Source organism: Protomyctophum bolini, assembly GCF_963924005.1.
Source record: "Protomyctophum bolini genome assembly, chromosome: 9".
In the NCBI taxonomy this organism is placed as follows: Eukaryota; Metazoa; Chordata; class Actinopteri; order Myctophiformes; family Myctophidae; genus Protomyctophum; species Protomyctophum bolini.
Window position 1 is genome coordinate 21,505,660 of NC_137870.1, and position 23,063 is coordinate 21,528,722.

The window sequence follows — 23,063 nt, forward strand, 5'->3', positions numbered from 1 at the left end:
AGTCTGAATGTCAGTAAGCTATAATTGAAAGGTTTATAATGCCAGTGTGATAGACAGACTAAAGTATCAGGACCTAAATTTCCTTTTCATCAAGCTCATACAGTAGATGGAGATAATGCATAGGCTGATATTTTCATGCATTTGTAGTGGAAAAAAACCAACCTTAATTAATAATTCTAGAGATTGCGTCCTCAAAATGTGGTGGACAGCATGTCCGATATTGCACGTGGTGATTGGCCGGAAGGTGTCATTCTGCGCAACGATTGGCTGAGCATCGGTGAACGGGTGCGCCACAGAGGGGAGAAGAACGCAACCTCAAGTATGTTTTACGGCGGGGGCAACAGCTCCACCAGAGAGCTCCAGACTTCCCTCTCCAGAGCAACATTAGTGACTTCCTCCTGGGGCATCCCAAGACGTTCCAAGGCCAGTGAGTCGATATAATCCCTCTCCTCCCAGTGGGACGTGCATCAAGGACCTCCCTAGGGAGATGCCCGAGAGGCATCCTAACCAGATGCCCGAACCACCTACGTTGGCTCCTTTCCAGGTGAAGGAGCAGCGGCTCTACTCTGAGTCTCTCCCATGTGACTGAACTTCTCACCCTATCTCTAAGGGAGATGCCAGCCACTTGTCGGCGAAAACTCATTTTGCTTGTATCCGCAACCTTATTCTTTCGTTCATGACCCACACTTCATGACCATAGGTGAGAGTAGGAACGAAGATTGCTCAGTAGACAGAGAGCTTTGCCTTCTGGCTCCACTCCACAACAGTGTGGTACAGTGACTGCAATACCGCCCCTGCCGCTCCGATTCGCTGGCTGATCTCCTTCTCCGTCCTCCCCTCACAAGACCCCGAGATACTTAAACTCCTTCACCTGGGGTAATGCCTAACCTCGCCTCACCAGGCTTTCCACCGCCTCGGAGGAAAGCCTGGTCTCTGTTTCAAAAGTCCGTATGATCCCGCCTGGGGCCGGATGATGTGGTTACGTCATGTTGTAGTATTGTTTTGTAGTCGCCAGACAGGATGAACAGGCGGCGACAACTTCCTTTTCCCTCTCAATAAAAGCTCTCGCTTACGAGAGCTTTTATTGCTTTTAATCAAACAGGAAGCAACAAACAGCTTCCTTTTTGTTGTAGGCAAACCATTGCCTACAACATATGACGTAAGCATATCATCCGGCTCCAGCCCGGATCATATACCGAAATGAAATGGTGCCCAGGCTAGGTAATGCCTCATTCCCTACCTGGAAAGCACAATCCACCGGTTTCCTGCTGAGAACCATGGCCTCAGATTTGGAGACACTGGTCCTCAACCCAGCCGCCGTACACTCGGCTGCGAACCGCACTAAATGATGACATGAACAGAACCGGTTCATGTCATCATTCAGTGCGCTAAACAAATCCATAGACTTGGCTGGAAACGTTTTTTTTTGTCCAAACCAAGTGTTCTATGCAAACATTAAAAGTCCATAGACTTGGCTGCCACATGACATAATTTCAGTATGCTATTGGAGGGGCTAGCGCCTCTCAAAAATATATAGAATATCTAAAACATAATGTGAAATAAAATGCATGGATGTACTTCCTTACAAGCAGTCTACAGGCAGAATGCACAAAACAAAACATACTACTGTATGGTGCTCAGTCCAGCATATTATATGAGATTAGCCTCGGACAAACAAACAGATTGACAGACTCACAGACCTATTTGTAGACTTGTTTCTTGCAGAGCATCGCCATAAAAAAAGAGATAATGGCTAATTCTCTACCTCCTCCACATCTAATTGTTTCAATTACGTCTCAATCTATTGTAGCTAGAGGGAAGGGCACTTGTTAAATTATAGGGCTTTTGTCACATTATCCATCAGGAGTGACAGCATTTTATGCTTGTAATCAGATTGAATCATCCCAAACTTGATCAGGTTCTCTCATTAAGGTATCTTCATATTTCACAGCTAGTTGATCCTAACAGATTGGCACAGGCAGGAAATGAGTCATATGAATCAGTCAGGCAAAGGACAAAGCACAGCATGAGACCCAGCTCAAGGAACCAGCAGGCTGTTGATTTGTTCGCACGTACGCACAATCGCACACCATGATTCTCTAAATCTACACATGGCTCACTCTCTGTCTTTGTCTCTGGTTTCTCTCGCTTACTCTCAAAGGCACACACCTCAGTCGGGGCTATACTTCAGCCCATTCAAATCCCTCCTAATTGACACTGTGAGGAGAGTCTAGGCAACCCTGAGTGCACTTCACTGGAAGCACATGAATGCATCCCTGCACAGAAATACATGAATAACACTGCTCGCTTGCATCCCTCTGGCTTTACGTTTCACATGGCCTGGCCTCCTCAGGGAAGCAACAAATATAATCTGAGAGGGGGAAAAGCAACCCAAAGAACGATCTACGGTAAATGAATATTACATTGCAAGCAATGTTGTTGCCATTTTTTGTTTTTTTAAAGAATGAGCAGCAACTGCCTCTCCAGAGGCATCCAAAGGATTATCCCATGAACCTTCTGGGTAACTGTCAAGAAGGCTGCGCCTCAGTGGTGTACAGCAATGCTCACTGCACAGCTAGCACAAGCGTCGCTGAGGAAGGTCAAGTCTGGGACTAAACCCCCTCTTCTCCTCCTCCTGCTCCTCTTTCCATCTCGCTCTGCTACCGAGTAAAAACCACTGCTGTGAGAGACAGACTTGATTAACGATGCGTGGATATCCCCCATCGAGAGACAAGAAACACTGTAGTGTGATAGGATGCATGCAGTTACGAGGTCACACACTGTAGCTTCTCATGAAATCAAGTAAATATAACTTGTGTTGTAGTTGGTAACTTGGATTAAACAAGAGACATTATCCAGATATCCTTCAAGATCACGTAAATATAATGTTTGTTCTGTAAGATAAAATAAAAAGGTGTCTTACACATACCTTGTAGGCCATTCTGTATCTCAAACAGCATATTGCTACCTTTACCATAAATGTAGAAAGCCAAAATACTGTAATAAGAAGCCTGTATCTACCCAGTCCCAGATACAGCAAACACACAGGTTATGATTCAAGCGATCCGCAGCACCCTCGTCACCCAAACAGATACGCAAACCCCCCCAGAGAGAGGCCGCTATCTGCTTTCCCACAAACATTTTTTTCTGAGGAATCTTAAAAAAAAACACCAGCTCATGCAGCGAAAGAATTCATGGCCTGGATATGAATGAATACATTCAACATTCGAAAACCCCAAGGGATGAGAATATAATCAATTATGAATTATGTCGGGGCTCCTAACCAGAGTGCACACCAGTCTTCATTCATTCATTCAATCATACAGTAAGATTGCAGATAGTCTTACAACATCCTCTCGAGTGTAGATGGCATGGGCAAAACAACATGTAACTGCACTGTGCACTGTACTGTATGTTAACTGTGATTTATCTAGGGATGTTTTGCAGAGGCTGGATATTGCTCTTTTACTGGAGCATGTTATGGTTAAAGCTGCAATCTGAAACTTATCTCAATGAATAAAAGTCTGCATGGATGAGTATGTTAAATAATGCAATATAGCATAGATACCCCAGCAAGCACGGTCAGGACCTGGACGAATTAGTGACGTCTCGATTGGGGCCAGATCAAGGCAAAGCAAGACTAGTCAGATCTGGCCCAGAATATCACCTTATTTCAATGAATCAGAGAGACTCTGATCAAGGCCACAGTTTTTCAAAAGTCGGCCTCCTGGTGGCACTATAACAGGCCATTCTGGAAATTTTGGGGCAGAGGTTCATCGTTGGCATCCAGGGAGTGTGTGCAAAATTTGGCATCGACTGGGTTAATGGTGCCGGAGATTAGCTGGTAACAGACGAACGGACGGACACACGAACACACACACAGACACGGACGGAGTGCAAAACATACTCTCTCCCCATGCCTTCTCTACTGGTGGAGAGTGAGACAATGATCAAATACTCAACAACACACTCTGACACAACTCAATCCACATTTTGGTGGTGTGAGAACACCTGGACCTAAATTCCAGCAACACCAAAGAAACCAGCCCATTCGCCCAAGCCTGGAGATAAATGGCCAACATTACAGCGCATTGAGTATAAACCTGTCACGAGGAGTATAAACTTGGCACGACCATCGATCACAAGCTCACCTTTAAGACCAATGGTGAGAGGATACATTTCAAGTGCCAACAAACGCCTGTTCTTCCGCAGGAAGATGAGGTCCAGGTCCATCTATTGTACAGAGCTACATCTGTGGCTTTTCACCTACCTCTGACTGCTAAACACTTCTCTTCAATATCCCCTACTTGTACAATGTACAGTACACATGCATGCATACCGGTATGTGCATTATTGTGCACACACTCGGAGAAAGTGTATGTAGATGGGATTTGAATTACTGTTACAGCTTTTACTTATTATTATTACTTGCGTGAGCAGAGTGGCGCAAGTACTGTTTTCGGCTGCGTATGTCCGTGACTGCTTCGGCCAATCGGGGCTTGTGAATTTTCGGTGACACGCTCGGCCAATCAGGGATTGTGTATTGTCTTTGGTGGCGTCGCAAGTTGGCAGCTTGACAGAGTGCATTTCTAGTTGTTTTATGTATGGGAGCTTGTAGATTGTCTATTTTTGAATAGCAGATGTATAAAACGAATAATCTAAAAGGATCTATGTTGTCCATCTCTGTGTCCGTCCTTCTGCCTAGGTAGGTCCAACTGTGAACAGCTAATCTCCGGCACTGTTGGATCAATCGCTGTGAAACTTTGCATGGACACACACTCCCAGTAGGGAGTAAGAACCACTCATGGTGGAGCTAAATCAGGTTGAGACATTTGGCTGTATTTTGCGTGTCTTAAGTACCAGGTCTTATTCCCTAACTTGAGTAAACTAAAGACCTGGAGGCGTGATCAATGCTCTTTGGCCACTCAGAATAGCCAAATGGCATTGATCACGCCTCCAGGTCTTTAGTTTACTCAAGTTAGGGAATAAGACCTGGTACTTAAGACACGCAAAATACAGCCCATTGTGTTTTATTCCAAACACATTTTGCTGCTACAGATGTAGTCCAAACTCATGCAAATCAGCACACATGTCTGACGTCTTGTGATCAACATGTATCAGTCGGATTTCCAAAATGTGTGGGCCCTGTGTAGGCCACGAGCCTGGCAGAGACCGTTTTTCTTGTTTTATTATTGTATACTATACAAGTATACATTGTCATGGTGTGATGTTTTGTTATGCAAATCGGTTGTATTTATTATACATATACCCTGAAAGAGACCCGTCCTTCTTTTGGCTTAGCATCTCCCGGCCGACAAAGAGAAGTGTGTATGCGTGTGTCAATTGAATTAAGCTGCAGAGCATCAGTAATTAGCAGAGTGAGAGACGTGTTAGCGCTCCTGTATATATTACAATTGAAGGGGTTCTTGCCCAGGCGTTTCCTTTTCTTTTGAAAGGAAAATGCATGTGGTCTCTGAGGCTATTGTACATACAGTATCACTGCCACAATCAAATGTCTTTTAACGAATGTTATTTGCAGTTCAAATCAGGGGCGCAATAAGCTAGGGGACGGAGGGGACGAATCCCCTGCCAGCGTCACATTGGTCCCCCCCAAATGAGTTTGGGGATCCCCCTCTGGCTTGGGGGTCCCCCCCTTTATCCCCCCTGGCTCCAAAGTTATCTTAGGAGTAATACTTGTGAAATCCTGCGTTCATAAACGCGACATATTTTGAAGGGTATATTTGATCCACCCCTGTCTAAATCCCAAAATGGTTTGGCCCATCTACCTCCGGTTTGTTGGAAGTTGTTACACCGCCATCAGTGACCCAATGTGCTTTGCACTCTGTGGTGATTGCGTAATGATTCTAATAATACAGGAACAGTATTCAATAGGTCACCACTTTTGGTGTCACGCACAACTTTTGGTAACGTGTATTGACTAGATCGATAGGAGATGAATGAATATACTTTATCCTCTACTCTATGGACACGTATTAGCCCGCGGACCCCCCTCCCCCCATTTGAAGAGAAGAGAAGGACCCCCATAAGAGAAGATTTATACAGCTCTAGCAGTAGCAGTGATTCTCAACCCGTTTAATTTCAAGGACCCCGCTGCGTCCACATGACATGCCACAATTAAGGCGACAAGGGTCCATTTGGTTCCAAACTATCATGTAGCTATACTGTACCCCCTGGAACTCACGGCTCAAGGACCTCTGGGGGTCCCCGGACGGCCGGACCCCACTTTGGTATTTATATTATTATATTAGCCACTAATGAAAGCACAACTGTCAACACCAGGTAAGGTGCAACTACATATTTAAAACATGCGAACCCTCTCCTCTCCTGAAAACTTCCCAGGTGTTGTACATTTTATATAGAATAGGCTAACTTACATGAGGTCAGTGAGTTTTGACCTGTTTTAGGCGCTGCTGATAATGTGGTTAAACTTTTACGTTTTGAGACACATGGGAGGAGGAGGAATCACAGCCAGGTAATTCATAATAATAATAATAACTGTGCCAAAGCAGTTTTGTATGTGCATTGAGTCACTGGAACAACCTCTCTGTAATCCGACCCTAACCATAACCCCACGTTTTGGTGGTTACACCCCCCCATCCCCCCCCTCCCCTAGGGTGGTGGGGGGGACGGGGGGGACGGATTTTTCGGCGGCGCCGCAAAGCGTTCGGTCCGTGTTGCGCCTCTGGTTCAAATCAAACCACCTTTTGGAATGCATTGTGAGCCAGGCCTAATCACGCAACATCAGTGTCTGACCTGAGACCTCGTCACTGGGTCTTGTGCCTAATGGAAGCAAATCATGAGCATTGATATGCAGTTGGTCCCCCTTTGTTACTATAACATTCTCCATTATTCTAGGATGGCGTTTCACTAGTTGGAGCATTTCTGCTGCAATGTGCTTCCATTCACCCGCAAGTGAGGTTGGACACTTCATGTTGCTACCCCAAGAACAGCAGTTTCAGAAAGAATAATGAAGCAAAGAAAAATCTTATGGTGAATACTGGTCTATTGAATTGCCTCCTCTTAATACAGTGGATTTTACTGTCTGGCCAAGGAGGTCACAGGTTCAGAGATACAGTGCTGTTCGACTGCTGCAGGCAGCAGATTAATGCAAATACGTCTATACCCAGCCTCAGATATTTTTGCGAGAGGTTAAATGTTGGTCTGGAATCTGGATATAGCAAGTTTGTATTACCGTAAGTAATTTTTTTCCCCATCTCAATTATCTCTACTGTATGATATATTTATAATAAATAAAAATAAAAATATAATAAAATGATGAAAAGGACTAATGGCTTGTGTTTGTATATACTAATTAAATGATTTCAATTAAGTTTCTAGTTTCTTACCATGAATATACAGACAACTGACTTGAACAAAAGCACTTCCCTATGTATCATAAAGTATGGTTTACGCTTGAAAACACTCAAAACAGGTACAATCTGAAAGCCTAGAAATTAGGAACAGTGCCCATCTCTTAACTTCTAACTTAACACGTTCTCACTATATCAATATAGGAATATATCAATGATGACAAATGTACGTTTTCATAGTAAATGCGACTTTTCACCTACAAGGACATGACAAAAATAGAGATGCATTATTTTATCAAATTATCGATACTTGAATGTTTTTGTATAATCCAATAAATCAATTAGTTTGATTAATTGTTGCACCCTTTGTTGTGCTTTGCTATTTATGGTCAATTTATATTAGTGCCTTTCTCCAAACATGCTCACCTGGATCCACTTGTCTGGGATGGCCATAGCCAGACGGTAATCAAAACCAAGCCCTCCCTCTGCCACTCCTCTGCACAGCGCAGGCATTCCTGACACATCCTAGGATGAGACAAACATTCTAATTACATTTGTGTGTTTGCATCCGTGAGAGTGATTTCTGCATCTGCATCTTTATCTGTGCGACGATATGCTAGAAATAACATGTTTACTACATGTACTACACTTGACAGCACACATACGAAACAAAATGGTGGCAACCCCATTTACCACTGCACCATATTTTAATTAAACCAATGACAACTGGTGCTACTCAGTGTGCTCATCTAATCTTAACAGTGGTCGGTGTCAGTGAGACGTTACTGAATAAGTTTACGTGTGATTGTGCTTGTGTGTGTGTGTGTGTGTGTGTGTGTGTGTGTGTGTGTGTGTGTGTGTGTGTGTGGTATGCGCGCAAACATGCAGAATTACAGTACACAGTTAAGTCCTCAGTGTTAATTTATGCATTCATAACTCTGTGAGTCGAAGATAACCAAATGGGCCTGGTTACATTTGTGTACTTACAGAGTCAAATTAACACAAGAGTAGGTCGTCTCACCTCTGCGATGGTGATACAGTCAGGATAGAGTGTGTGCAGAATGTGGTTGGCCAGCATCAGGTAAACCAGAGAGTCCTCATCCACCTGTAGGCCGAAGTACTCACTGTAGTCTCCTGAGAAGCCGCTACCTGAGTGAACAGTCGTGCACACAACACACATCTGCCATATTACACCTGCGGATTGAACAGCCGTGCACACTACACACATCTGCTATAGTACGGCTTGTGCACTTTTCGCACGTCAGCTTATCTCGCTGCTCCACTTTCTATTCAAAATGTCTGGAATTCCCCACAAAGACTAAAGAATGTGGCCTTTCTCCATGCAACACATCAGTTCTTTCACATTGATATGAAGCACCAATGCATGTTCACCAGATCCAATAAACCATTTTTGTGAAGCCTGCTGGAATGGCACCGTTCAGCCCCGTCAGCCAAACCCTGCTGGCTAAACCCAACGCTTCAGCTGCCTTGCATTGCAAATGAAATGCTCAGTGCTACAATGCGTGTTGACTATGGGATGAGCTGGCTGATATGCTTTGTGCACATCACTCCAGTCCTGTTAGCAAGCCTTACTGAAGACATGGTGGGATGTGTCATGGTGTTGGTTGGTACATGACTGTCATGGTGGGGGTACATGCTTGCATGACTCCACTCCTGTTAGATAGCTATACCTATGTCATGGTGTTGGTTGGTACATGACTCTAGTCTTGTTAGCTAGCCTTACCTATGCCATGGTGGTGGTACAGCATGGAGGTCACGCCATCAAAGCGGAAGCCGTCGAAGCGGTACTCCTCCATCCACCAGCGCAAGTTTGACAACAGGAACCGCAACACTTCCCAGCTAGAAAGGAAAGAGAGCACGCACGCATGCAGGTGCACACGTGCGCACACACACACACACACACACACACACACACACACACACACACACACACACACACACACACACACGACTTCAAGGTCAGACAAACAAGACGTTGTGAATTATTCACATATCTCTTCACACAGGTTGCAGGCTCCAGAGATTAATTTTCACTACTACAGGACATTCCCATATTGATAGGCAGAGCTGCACAGTGTCAGAGATGGAGTGTAAAGGATGGTGTTTTCATTAACTAAACTGTAGAGGGGAAGCCAAGCCATCCCTGATGTGTCCAATTGTTAGCACTGTCAGGAAGAGAAATCAATGGCTTTACAGTATGCAGCCTTGTCTGATTTCCATCAGCATGCCGACTCACTAAATGTTAAGTATGTCTCTGCGTGTTTGAAGCGATATGTTTTCATGTAACACCTGGGTAAACAAACACCATGCTGAGAAAATGGGTTCCCTCTCACAGTCAAGGATAAGATCCGAGATAATATACTTCCACCTGCTTTTGGCGCCATTACCGAAGTGTGACTGTCATCTCAGTCCTCACAACCAGGAAGACAAAAACTCTGACAGATAACGTTGTTAACTAACTAGTGAGACAGAGTTGGAGGGCCTTTCTGGCTGTTCTATGTCGGCACAGAATTTAGGAGTTGACTTTGATTGATAGTGTATTTTAGCCCCTATCCTTGAAGGTTGAAGAATCTGGGAAAATGTGTCATCCCGACATGAACAAATAACTAGACACGTGCAGTCATGTGATCAAGCACATGTTGCCATAGAATCATCAGTTAAGTGCTGGTCAGTGCTGATCATGTTGGTCAGGATATTCCAGAAGCAGGCTGCTGACAACAAAGTAAATATTGTATAATTTTATTGAGTAATATCTTTTAACCATTACTAGTATGTAAGTGCTGGTGACTATATGCAAATGATGTGTAATGAAGCAACATCCTTATACACATGCTGAAAATAATTTTAGGTAACAGTCTTCAAATATGATCTGGAAATGTAATGACGGTAAATAAAATGTTTTACTGTGTAGCATAGAGGATGCAAGGCACATGCTATATTCATGACCACTGATCTACTGTAGTGTACTGCAACCCTGGCAAATGCTTAATAAATACTTAATAATAAGCCCTATATACACTTCGTTTTGTGAGCTTGTCATACAGCGATGCAACTTGTAGCTGCAATTAGCCCTTCACTAAGTCCCTCCCCAACCCATCCTTGTCCAATAGGCAGTTTGCAGCGAAGAAAGCTTGACCTGCATATCAACCGTTGCTAAACTATTTGGATTGGCATTGGACAATCGCTTTTTGGGGATGGATTTGGTGAAGGGCTAATTGTCACTATTTCAGAAAATCTTTGAAATTGAAAATGTTTGCATGTAGAGGAAATCTTGAAAAAAAGAGGGTGACCACACACGCCAATAGCCAGAGTGCCAATATTTTATTAGGACAGCAGGTAAGCCAAAAATGAATCCAACGTTTCGGCGGTTAAGCCTTCATCAGGGAATTCATCATTCCCTCTTGTTTTTTCAAGATTTCCTCTACAGTTTTCTCCCGTGTGCCAGCACCGCTAAAAGGACTTTGGTGTGTGTTAGCTTCTTTGTACACAGTGCTTATAATGACATGCCTAAAATAGAGATGAAAGATTGTATTCCAGAAGTGGTTAAGTGCTCTCTGTACTATACTGTATATACGGTAGTTGCCTCTTCTCGTGTCTTGTGAATGGAGATGAGCATGAAGAGCATACTGTTTGGAGGTTTGGATTACTTTCAAACACGTGTCTCCCCTGTGAGAGAACAAACCTCTACTGATCGGTCAAAAGAGACAATCCCGGCTTGACCAGGAGAAATATTGCACTTATTAGTACATGTCAACCAGTAGGTGTCCTGCCCAATACAGGGATAAGTATTTCTCAATGGAAGAGTAGGGTAAACTATAGGGGTGTAACAATACATTTTAATAGCGATACGATACATATCACAGTACATGGTTGACGTACATGGACGATATTGGTTCATGATTCATTCATGATTCAATGATTTAAAATCGTTACAGTAACTATTTAGCAAAGACATGTGTGAAACATGTGGATATAGCAGTTTTTTAGGGAAACATTTATTAGTATGCATATAAAATAAACAGTGTTTCTCTGGCAAACATATGGACATTATATTTGAACACATATGGACAAACCTGCACCTTGACATGAACACAGAGAATTCACACATTTACGTGCTTAGTATTGCTACTATTATTTGCATTGCAAAACGATTCGATACCAATTATTAGCATTTCAAAATGATACGATACGATACAAAGTCAAACAATAAGATATGTTGAGTTTCCATTTCGATATACTTCGATTCTTGGATTTTTCGACCACAGCATATGTTCTAGTTATATTGTATATTAACATAGTCTACCATACAGATTGTTTAAGATATTGTTTTAGTGATTCAAATAAGATCTAGACTGCATCATTAATTGTCAAAATGACAAACAATGTATACAATTTTGGGGCATATCAGAAAATCCCAAATTCCCAACGACATCACATTATCTAAAAATACATTTAGATAATGTGATGTTCCACGCTCCGTATGTTGGGGCGGGAGGGAGCACCCCAGCGGCACTGTTTGATAGGTGTAAAGCTGCATGCTTCCCCAGAGGAAATGCAACATGGGAGCCTTGTAGAATCCGATATAGCAACCTGGCTGGGTGGTCACGCAGCTCCTGTGATAAATAGATTAGGTGCACCACTCCACTGCACAGAGCCAACAAAGGCTCAGACACAATGTATCCTCACGGGATAGAGATAATAGCCAGCGAGAGCCAGCGGCTCAAGATGAAACCATACTGCCACATTAAGATCCACAATGCCATTCATCACCAAGTCCAATTACAGCAGGAAGTTAGATCCCTATACCTGATGCAATACACTGCGTGGTGCTTATCTACCCTGTGAAATCCTGAGTGGCGATTCAACTCAGAGAGTGGACAAATGTAACCAAATGCGTTCATTTTGTTGTATGTGTACACTCGCTGAGTTACACTCTTTTAAAGTGGTGCATGCCGATTCTACAAGTGAGTTTTTGTGTGTGCATGGCACAGCCACACACGTTGTCTGACTCTGTATGTGCATGTGTAACGCCCGGTTCAAACTCGGGTCTCCCGTGTGAAAGTCCAACATCTTAACCACTAGAGTCTAGACCAAAGGGATATCCCTATGGAGATATTAGACTTTTGAGGCCATCAGGCTCTGAGCCACTCTGCTAAACATGACATAAACGGCTGCATCTGAAGCTGATGTTTTTTACATAGATTTTATGGGATGTTTTTACATTGCATAATGGATGTGTTTTTATATTGATATTATTGGATGAGCACACTCAAGTAGAGTAGTATTACTAATCAAAGGCACCGCTTACTTCACTGGGTGTGATTTGTTTGTACACTGAAAAATGTTACCACTAATATATCCACTGCGTAGATATATTAGTCTTGGATCTGTGTGTGGAACCTGCATTTAGGGCCAGATTTTTAAAAAATGCCTCCGTTAAACCTTCCCCATATTTGCATGCTGGGCCTGATAGGTGCCTCACAACTTCAGGGGCAGGGAAATCCAAACACAACCGAGCAGGGCCAGACCAAATCTGCCACAGGCTTTTATTTTCACTATTTGCACTAGCACATTCGTCTGGTTTCCAGGCTAAGTTAAATTAACAGATTATTTTACAGGGTATGCAGTTAAATTAATTCGACCTCTGGTTTGTGATATTATTACGAAAGTGGGTCACACTTGCGGCTGTACTCATCATGCAAAACCTCACCAAAGGAAAAATAGCCAATTTGTTTCTAACCACTATTGGAGTTGAAGTGTGAATGTTGTGTGAGTTTGCATGCAGCAACATAAAAAAAAAAAAGATAACCGTGATGTTTGATATTTTAACTATAAGGCGTACCATGTTAAATGAATGTCAAACATACAGATAAACTGTAAGTGAATCTGCATTCATTCATCTTTTGTAAATCGGTTCATATTTCAGCTTCTCCTACTAGGCCTTATCAGAAGCGTATTCCCTGTGTCCATATTCTAGAATTGATGTGACAATTACAGCACAAAAGCCTAAACATGCTGTGTTCCTGAATGTCCGTTTTATATAAAAGGGTCAAGGTAACTTGTCATAGTGGCAGAGATGAAGATTTAAGTGCCTGTAGTCACAACATTACAGTTAAGCTCCAGATAAGACAAAATAAATTTAAAAAGCTGACAGGTCATTCCACAAGAGTTGTGATGCTCAAACAACAACACTAGACAGCCTGATGGATGGTGTGCATTTGTTAGAGCGAAAAGGACATATAAGGTGCTTCATTTAAGGCATTTCAGGCTTTTCTCTGGTCCCCTGGTATTGATGCATCCAGGGACAGTGGCATTGACCAGAAACACGACTGCAATACATTTCAGTCCCAGTCACTTTCTGAGGCTATTAATTAGAACACCAGATAAGCTAAACAAGTGTGTAAGCTCGACCCGCCTGCGGTGGCCGGCTATGACTTGCCCAACTGAACTGCGCACGAAATATGCACTCACAATTAGTTCTGTCTCAAATGTAATAGATATAAAAATAAATCATATAATTAAATTAAGAAAAAACTGTAACCGGGCACCATGACATGGCGGACAAACAATGGACTGTTTTCCTACTGTGTCATAGCAGGGTCCAAACAGCTGCAGATAATAACATTCATAATGAGTCTGTTTGATTTAAGCCTAAGAATTAAGCATTGACAACATAGAGGCTATGAGCATACCTGGAAGTTATGCGGGAACGCCTACTGAGTGGCAAAAAACTACTCTCTGGCTTTGACAGCCCACATCCAAACTTATTGCATTAAACGACATTAAACTCACTTTGCCTGGAGGGAATTCTCTTGGAAAAATCTATGCAGATTTTTTATAACACCAAAAATCAAGAGTAAACAGTTGAAGCAACAGATACAATGTTGGAGAGGTTGTGGGGATGCAAATGTAGATCATGTTTTTTGGAAATGTCCCAAAATGGATGAGTTTTGGAAAATGATACATGAGCAGATACAAAAGATATTGGGATATGAGGTGCCTATGAAGTGTGATGTTTTGTATTTAGGAAACCTGATGGGGGGTCAGATACGAGGAGAGGATAGATATTTGGTAAACATTTTATTGGCGGCAGCAAAGAAAGCTATCACAAGAAAATGGGGACAGATGGAACCTCCAACACAGGAACAATGGGAGGACTTGATTCAGGAGATTCATTTTATGGAGAAACTAACACACAGTCTGAAGCTACAAGAAGAAAAAAATGGAGGACAAATGGTATAAATGGACAATATTTAAGGGTATAGGGGAATGAGAGACAACTGTGAATGCCTAGAAAGATGTATGTAACTTTTTAAAACGCAATGTCGATGCCTGTTGTATTTTTTATTTTTCTGTTTTTTATTTTATGTACGTTTGTGATGTAATATGTATTGTAAGTTTGTTTTTTCTGTCTTGTCTTGTAAAACAAGTGGCAAAGTGAGTTTATATAACTTACATTTTTATTGATTTGCCACTCACTTTATGCATGCGCATACCCTATATAGTCGCTATCAAAGCTTAACTGAAACACCTAAATCAAATGTACACACTAATATTTCTATTAATGGCAGCTGTCTTTACCTCCTGTGACATTTCCAAATGGTCTATTTTAGAAGATTATATGAAAATGGCTTGAATGTAATCTTTACTAGATAGATAGTGTAATACTGTAGTGGAGGACCTCTACGTTCCTGTCCATTGGTAATGTGTGGTATGAAACAAAAGCTCATGGTAGCACACGCACACATGCACACACACACCTGGAGCTACAGCAGTTGAGCTCATTACCTGGAGCTCACCAGAGGCTGGTAGCTGTGGCAGGAAAAACACCTCATGGGTACAGGAATTACAGGCTTTTGGACTAGACTGGCATTTGAACCCTTGACCGTTTATTTTTGGCTTCTTGATTGATTGGTCAGCTGGATAGTGGCCCAGTCCTTCCAGGGACCGATGAAATAAAAGGTGAAAACTCCTAGGGGAAGTCGGGAGCCTGGTTGTTTTGTTTCTATCTTGCCAAATTTCTATTCTATTCCCTTTTTCTTTGTTTTGAACACAATAAAACCCCCAGGCCAGTCATCAGCAGGGAACTCTATCTCTTGCCTTCACATGTTACTCTTATACCTCCCCTTTAGTGTTACATAGTATGCTGTGGACAGTGTGGAGAGAACCAGGAAATAAAGGGAACACAGAAATGACATGTAACGTTTGGCAAATTCACACATTGCTAGACACAGATTATGCTGTAACATTTGTATAGGTAAGAAACAGATAATTTTTTTAAACCATTTTTTATTTATTTTAAAATAATACAGATAAAAGATTTGATATAAAATTAGATTGGCTAATTAGACTGCCAGTAGTCTACAATACGTATTTGAGTTATAATAAGGGAACTTTGATGAGATGATTAAATGAGATTATATTCACAAAACCTCACTGAGGAACCAAAGTTATTTTAATGTATTATTCTTCATTATTAAATGAAAATATATTTTAACCATTGGAACCATGGAGTCAGGTTACATAATACCAAACTGGCCTCTTTTTCACCATGGCTGGAGATACTCCATATACCACTATTGAAGTCCTCAGGCAGGTTTTACCCGAGTCTAAGCTCAAGACAAAGTATGACTGTGAATTTGATGTCAGGGCTCCTTGACTCTGAAATGACCTGCCTGAGGCTTGATAAATCACTGTCTTCTTACATTTATCAAAAGACTGTTCCATAAATTTAATGTGTGAAATTGTAATGCTCACTTCATCGTTGTGGTATTTTTATTATGTTGCTGCATTTATTGTATTATTTCTTCATCGGTTTTATGTAAAGCAAACACAACAATTACTTTTAGAAGACATTAATACATGCAGTGCATGTCAGCATGCATGCTGCTGTGTGCAGTAATGTCAAAAAGAAAATTATGTCATTGACCATCAAACACTCTACCCTCATAAGATACAGGAACGTGGAGAAGAAACGTGGAGAAGAATTGAAACGATCTTTTTCACTCAAAAGCTTGGCCTTGGGCCTATAGTCATATCTAAAGAAAATATACAAAGATACATGAAAAATGGATTCAAATGATTCTACTAGAGCCACAGAGTGAGGATTACTGGGGAAGCGAACCTCAAAACTGTCAGAAGTCTCACATCTGAAGGGCCTGATCTGCAGAAAGGTCTGCCTTCAATGGCTGGAATGAGATGATGGTGCCCCTTCAAACCATGAAATAATATGGGCTACATTAATGTACTCACTGTCTCAAGGTGTCCTTGCCCTCTTTGAAAAGGCTTATTAAAGCAGCCGTGAAAAAAAAAGGAAAAAAAGGAAAAGAAAAGACGGGTCCTGAATATCCCAGAGCCAGTTAGTGTTCATCACATTGGGAGCACCATATGGACATTGGACACAGTATGTATACAGTACAATACAATACAGTATAATGTAACCGTAGAGAATAAATAAAGTCAAAGAATGATGGTCTTGTGTGTGTGATGTGTGATAGGAACTATCAGCAAGACTGAAAGGGAAGGCGTACAAGACGGTGGTGAGATCAGCTATGTTGCATGGTTTAGAGACAGTCGCACTGAGGAAAAGTCTGGAAGCATAGCTGGAGGTAGCAGAGACCATTACGTTGAGGTTCTCTCTGGGAGTAACAAGGATGTATAGGATCAGAAACGAGTACATCAGAGGGACAGCACATGTCAGATGTTTTGGGGATAAAGCCAGAGAGGCCAGACTGAGATGGTTTGGACACGTACAGAGTACCGAGTATATCGGTAGAAGGATGTTGACGTTGAACTGCCAGGCAGGAGGTCTAGACTAGAGGAAGACCAAAGAGAAGATGTACTGTATGGATGTAGTGAAAGAGGACATGAAGTTATTTGGTGTTAGAGAAGAGGAGGCAGAGGACAGGGTGAGGTAGAGGCAGATGATTCGCTGTGGTGACCCCAAAAGCCAAAAGGAAAAGAGGAAGAAAGAATGATGGTAATAACTCCAGAGTACGCAATCCATGCATGGTAAAGTTAATTTACCTCAGCATTTTACAGATTAGAAGCATCAAACAATAAACATATGTCTAATCAACCTTCATTGTGACCATAGGTCGCAGTTTACTATGAAAACCTGCAAAACCTGTCAGTCAGTAACACTAAAACCTGTCTGTCCATCAGTCACGCCTCGTGACGCACTCCATATATGGCCAATTCCTTCCATTATATTGATCTGACCTCATCAAACTCTGTATACTCAAGACACTGCCCCCGCCGCCACCCTTAGATCTCCATTATATGGAGCTGACCTGTTCTGACATTCCATATGTTGATCTGACCTCATCAAACCCTGTACATTCAAGACACGAACCATATATGGCCAGACCTCATCAAAGGCTGTACACTCAAGAGTAGTAAGACACTGCCCCCACTGCCAGATGTGTATTTTGTTGGCCAAAGTTGATCCCATGCCAAAGCGCCAGCGCTCACCCAGTATTCTACGGCAGAGGTTCTCAACTGTGCCGTATTAAGAAGCTCTGTTGTTTCAGCGCTACCTCGCCCTTTAGAGCGAGGTCGCTTCTCACCCTCAGGGTGACATGGCGGACATGAAACAAGGTGTTCTTTGACAGAGATGTTGATGGGTACAACTGAGAGAACACGCCAGCAGCATGCAACCTGTATCAGCCTGTATCAGTGTCTGCATAATGATTCTTATATTAGGGCTGCTTGGTTAAAAATTTATATCATTTTAGGGTCCTTGGTTCCTGACATCCTTCTGGGGTCTGTTTCCTTCAAAAAGGGACAGTATAAGGAACGTGTGACACAAAGGACACATCCAAACAACCGGTGAGAGTGGCTAGGAAGGAAATGAGTCCATGTGATATGAGGAGACTTCAACGTGTAACGCTTTCCTTATTATAGCCTCTATGCCTCACACTAAGCATTTTATAATGCATTAGAAGTTGCACATACTTATTAAACGCAAGTTCAAAGGGGTAGTTGATAGGTGCAGGTTCCCGTTTCCTTTTAATGTGTGGTGGGATCATTTCCCAATGACAGACAGCAGAGGAGAGATTAATTAGAAGGCCAAACACAAACACCAATCAATGGCTTTGGTATACAGTGCACAGTGACAGGGTCAGATAATAACCACCGTGCACAGACTTTGATGTTTTTTCCCCCATGCTTCTATAATGATCTGAATATATGGATATCACTTGCTGCCAACGTAACATCATATCATGATTCGCAATTCTTTGAAATTGAACATCCATCTGGCCATGCATTATTGTATGATCTAAGAGACGAAGCTTAAACGTACTATTAACACTGCATTCTAAGCCTTGGGAGTATCAAATAATCTTGCTACATAGCCACTAAATTGAAAGATGTAGTCTGCCATCTCAGGAACATGCCATATCTTTGACCATCAGGAAATTATGCAATAAATTATCAGTTAGTGTGTTACGTAAGATCACTCTAACTGTAGTGTGTTACGTCAGATCACTCTAAATGTAACTTATCAATCTGCTCTTAAGTTGAGCACATAATTATTTGTGTTAAAATGCAGCCACAGCCACACTGAAATGCTACCCTTTTAAATCAACCTTGTTTTTTTATGTACCGCTATATGAGCATTCTCCAGCTGCTAGTACTATTGGTGTACCCAGTCACAATTTCACTGACATGAATCAAGATCGTTTAAAAGCGCTACATAAATGAGACACTAAATGCACCATTTAACATTTATAAAAAGTTATATTATTATTATTACAGTAAGTAGCGGTAGGTTCTTATCTGGTTTTGCCAAATGTCCCAAATGTTGCATTTGCATTGTGATCTAATCTCTTTTCTGTACTGCTGACAGAGGGGTAAACTGGAAGTCAAATCCTTTGAAAATGAATTAAAAAAATGATGCAAATGTGTTTATCTTGCAAATGCTAACTATGATCTAACGAAGGACATTACAGAACCTCTGTCTCTGTTGTAGTTGCACACAACTGGGAAACTTTGTACTTTCTGTCCAATCACTTCATGTACAAATTAATTTAAATGAACTTGGCCAGTAGAATATGAAATGCATACACAGTGACATCACTGGCTGTGAGAGAATGGAAATGCTTACTGTACATTTCCATGTAAAGTATTTTGTATAGACATTTTGTATAGAAATTGTATAGTGCCATATTGTTGGATGTTTACAGCCAGCGTGATCAGTAGGAACCCCATGAACACATCTATCTTATCTATCTAGCTATAAATGCACCAAGTCTCCAAGAAGACCAGTGCCCAACCGGCACCGCTCTAGTGCACAGTAAAATGTGATGTGTCAATTTATCCAGTGTGTACATGTGTGGACAAGAGTGAACGGAGAATACCTGGAGTAGTTGAAGAGGCGACTGTCCCACATGGCGTGTTCCCCTCTGGGTGGAGAGTGGAAGAAGCAGGAGTCTGAGCCATCGAATTGGTTGAGGCCATCCTCTGTGTTCTTGCAGGCGTGACTGTGGACCACGTCCAGCAGCACCACAATGCCCATGGAATGAGCCACGTCTATCAGCTCCTTCAGCTCCTCTGGTGTCCCATAGCGACTGGGGACAATTGCAAGGGTGCAGTGGTGGTAAGTAACAAAGTACATTTACTTAAGTACTTTGAGGCATTTGTACTTTGCTTGAATATTTCCAATTTCCAATATCATTACTTCTACTGCACTACATCTCAGATCCAAATATTATACTTTTACTCCCAATACATTTATTTGAAAACTGTAGTTACTAGTTACCGGTACTTAATATTATTATTACAAAACATACATTTACCACTTCAGCCCTACATTTTGGCTACTTTTGGTACTATAATTACATTTTGATGCAGACTTTTACTTGTAACAGAGTATTTCTACATTACAGTATTGATACTTTTACTTAAGAGTGACATGTGAGTACTTTGTCCACCACTGCAAAGATGTGTAAAAATACACACACATAAACTACATTACAGTACACACACAGTGTACGCATGCACACATATCAATCTATTTCATTGCATATGAAAGGTGCTTAAAACAACAATGACACCGTTTGTTGGTATATTAAGTACCCAAAGCCTTCTGAGGTTATTAACTGAGCTTCAATTCATCAAAAGTACCACCTACATTTATTACATTAATGTAATACCATTGGAATGGTCATACGTGTAGAGGATATTTTTCATCTATGCCACACCCTGCAAACCACAGACTATATTAAACACCATTATATGTACGCATGGGTATGTGCACGCACACACACACACCTCCATGTACATTTCTTATATTGTCCTATGATGTCTCATCTGTCCTTCAGGCTATCATAATATCAGTTTCCTTGCAAACAGAATACACAGCAGAAGTATTATCCTGCTTCCCAGTATCCAACTGCTCAGGTTTCAAATGACTATGAGAGATCAATCATGGGTGAAATTACACTGTGTATACATTACAGTTTGGGCTTATGTGCCCCTCCAAGCAAGGGAAGGAGCCTTGCTTGGAGCCTTTGGAATAAGGGATATACTGTAGATAGATTTCCTGACTAGTCCAGTTTTATCTGCTCCTCCTCCCTGGATTAACTGCAAATGTGCCTAGAGGGAGATTATGGCTGCTGTCAGAATACCTCAACTTCATTTCCAATCACCATCCAGATAACTATTTCCATGATCATGTAATATTTTAGAGTTATTCATTCAACCCAGATGAGCATAAACTTTTCCCAGATGTTCCTAAAACTTTGCCAAGGGAGAATACCAAACACTATCTGGGAGGTCGTGGGGTGAATTTCCAATTAGGCATTTAGCAGATGTTTTTATCTAGTGCGACTTACAGTGAAAGGTAGAAGTTAGTTCCAGGGTGGCCGAGGAACATCAAGTGGAACATCAATAATTTGTAAACAAATGCAAATGATGTTCACAAATAATCATGGATTTACCTGGAAGCAGCAAAGAAACTTGTAACCTGATATCCAAAGCAAGCATAGTAGGCATGTTCCATGATAGCCATCAATTGGATACAGTTGTAACCTGAATATAAAGAGGGAGTGTAAACATATATTGATCTGTAAACCTCCAAAGTTTCTGAAATAAAAGTTATTATAAAAATAAAGTAGATACTTCAAGAAAGGAATATTTTTATAGCTTGCCTACTACAACAGGATAAATTATTTTAATTCAGATAAATACAATATGCAGTTATGTGGTGGCAGTTTGACATGTAACATGAATTCCTGTTAATATAATTCAAGTATATTTCCCCACCCAACAGTGTACCTTCTCCTGTCTTAAATGTATCAATTCTCTTATGCAGTTAGGTTGTTTTTTCCCCATTTAGGGTTTCAGAAACACACAAAAAGGTTTCAGACAGCTATATGTAGGTGATTTCCACCTCATGTTGCAGGACAAATCATGTGCAGTAGATTCATAGAATATAGTGAAATATTTCAAAGTAAATGTCAACTTTTCTGTGGCTGACAATTTATCTGACCTTAATTCTGCTCCAAACATTAGAATGATTTAAAATTATAATTTAAACCTATGCCAGTTGTACTGTTGAATCCCCAAGACAAACATCTATGGTCAAACACACGCTATCCAAGTCATGAGGTCATGTGTGAAACATCAAAACAGGTACTGTATAGTACAAGTTCCACAAATAAGAGAACATCAGGCTTTTAAACTTACAATGAAGTCTCAGGGGGGAAAGCCCAGACATGTGAAGCAGATTTATTTATTTATTTATATCTCTGCTTCTTTTCAGACTATAGTGAAATAAGGCATCCAACGGAACTGTGACAAAACAGATGGGTGAGAGGATATCTCTCTTTAATATGCACTCATGTCTCTGCAATCGGAAACAGCAGGCAAAAGCAGCCATCACTGGAAATGGGGAAATTTAGTCTCTTGGAGAATCCTATTGTGCAGTTTCATTTCAACTGCAGGTAGATTTTCCTGACAGCATTTTAAACTGGCAGTTTCTTTACCCATTTAAAAATGATGGCACAACCAAGGAAACATTATCTGATTACTCCTTGGTTTCTGTGCCAGACATATCACTGCCTTAGTGCCTTATACTACTGTCAAAGAAGCAGCTTGTACTAAAATGCAAAATAATACTCTTGAAAAACTAAAGGTTGCATACAATGATGCATTCCGGTTGCTGGTGAGGGTACCAAGATGGCACAGTGCCAACCAGCTGTTTGTGAACTTGGGGGTGCCTAACTGTCAAGTCCTTTTAAGAAAAAAATCTTGTGTCGATTAGAAGAGTCTGACAACTGTGCCATTGTATTTTAATCAACCCTGTGAAGTCTAATCAGCCCCTACAGACTAAGCATATTTTCATTATGTTTTTCAGTTTTAGTTGTTGTTTTGTCTTATTTATTGTGCATTGTGTCATTTTGTATGCGATATGGACCTTGAGTCTGAGAATATAATTTCAAACATACTGACAAAATAGTGTTCAATATATGCGCATCCTATTGCAGTTGTTATGACATAGGATACACAGTAGGACACAACACGCGTGTTGCAGGAGCATTGAAGCTATCATTTGTCTTTGTCCAAATCAAAGAAACAAAGACAAACTGGCAGGTTTGCAGTCAAGGCTCTCAGAGCTGGGTGTGACTTATGCCATAGAGCTGCCCTGACAAAACCTGTCCAGTAGTAATGACCACTGCAGGTCATAGACTAGTACAAAGGATGTTG

The 23,063-nt window shown here is 41.4% G+C and overlaps 1 protein-coding gene across 2 annotated transcripts in view; it reads right to left on the bottom strand.

Moving 5' to 3' along the window:
• Window positions 1-23,063, bottom strand: part of gbe1b (glucan (1,4-alpha-), branching enzyme 1b) — an 88,622-nt gene that overhangs the window by 38,098 nt on the left and 27,461 nt on the right. For both annotated transcript variants that reach the window (XM_080772799.1, XM_080772800.1), the window contains 5 exons: window positions 21,296-21,386; window positions 19,715-19,924; window positions 9,076-9,191; window positions 8,353-8,480; window positions 7,758-7,856 (listed from right to left, as the gene is read on the bottom strand). In XM_080772799.1, the coding sequence (XP_080628925.1) occupies window positions 7,758-7,856; window positions 8,353-8,480; window positions 9,076-9,191; window positions 19,715-19,924; window positions 21,296-21,386 (644 nt within the window). The remainder of the gene's footprint in view (window positions 1-7,757; window positions 7,857-8,352; window positions 8,481-9,075; window positions 9,192-19,714; window positions 19,925-21,295; window positions 21,387-23,063) is intronic.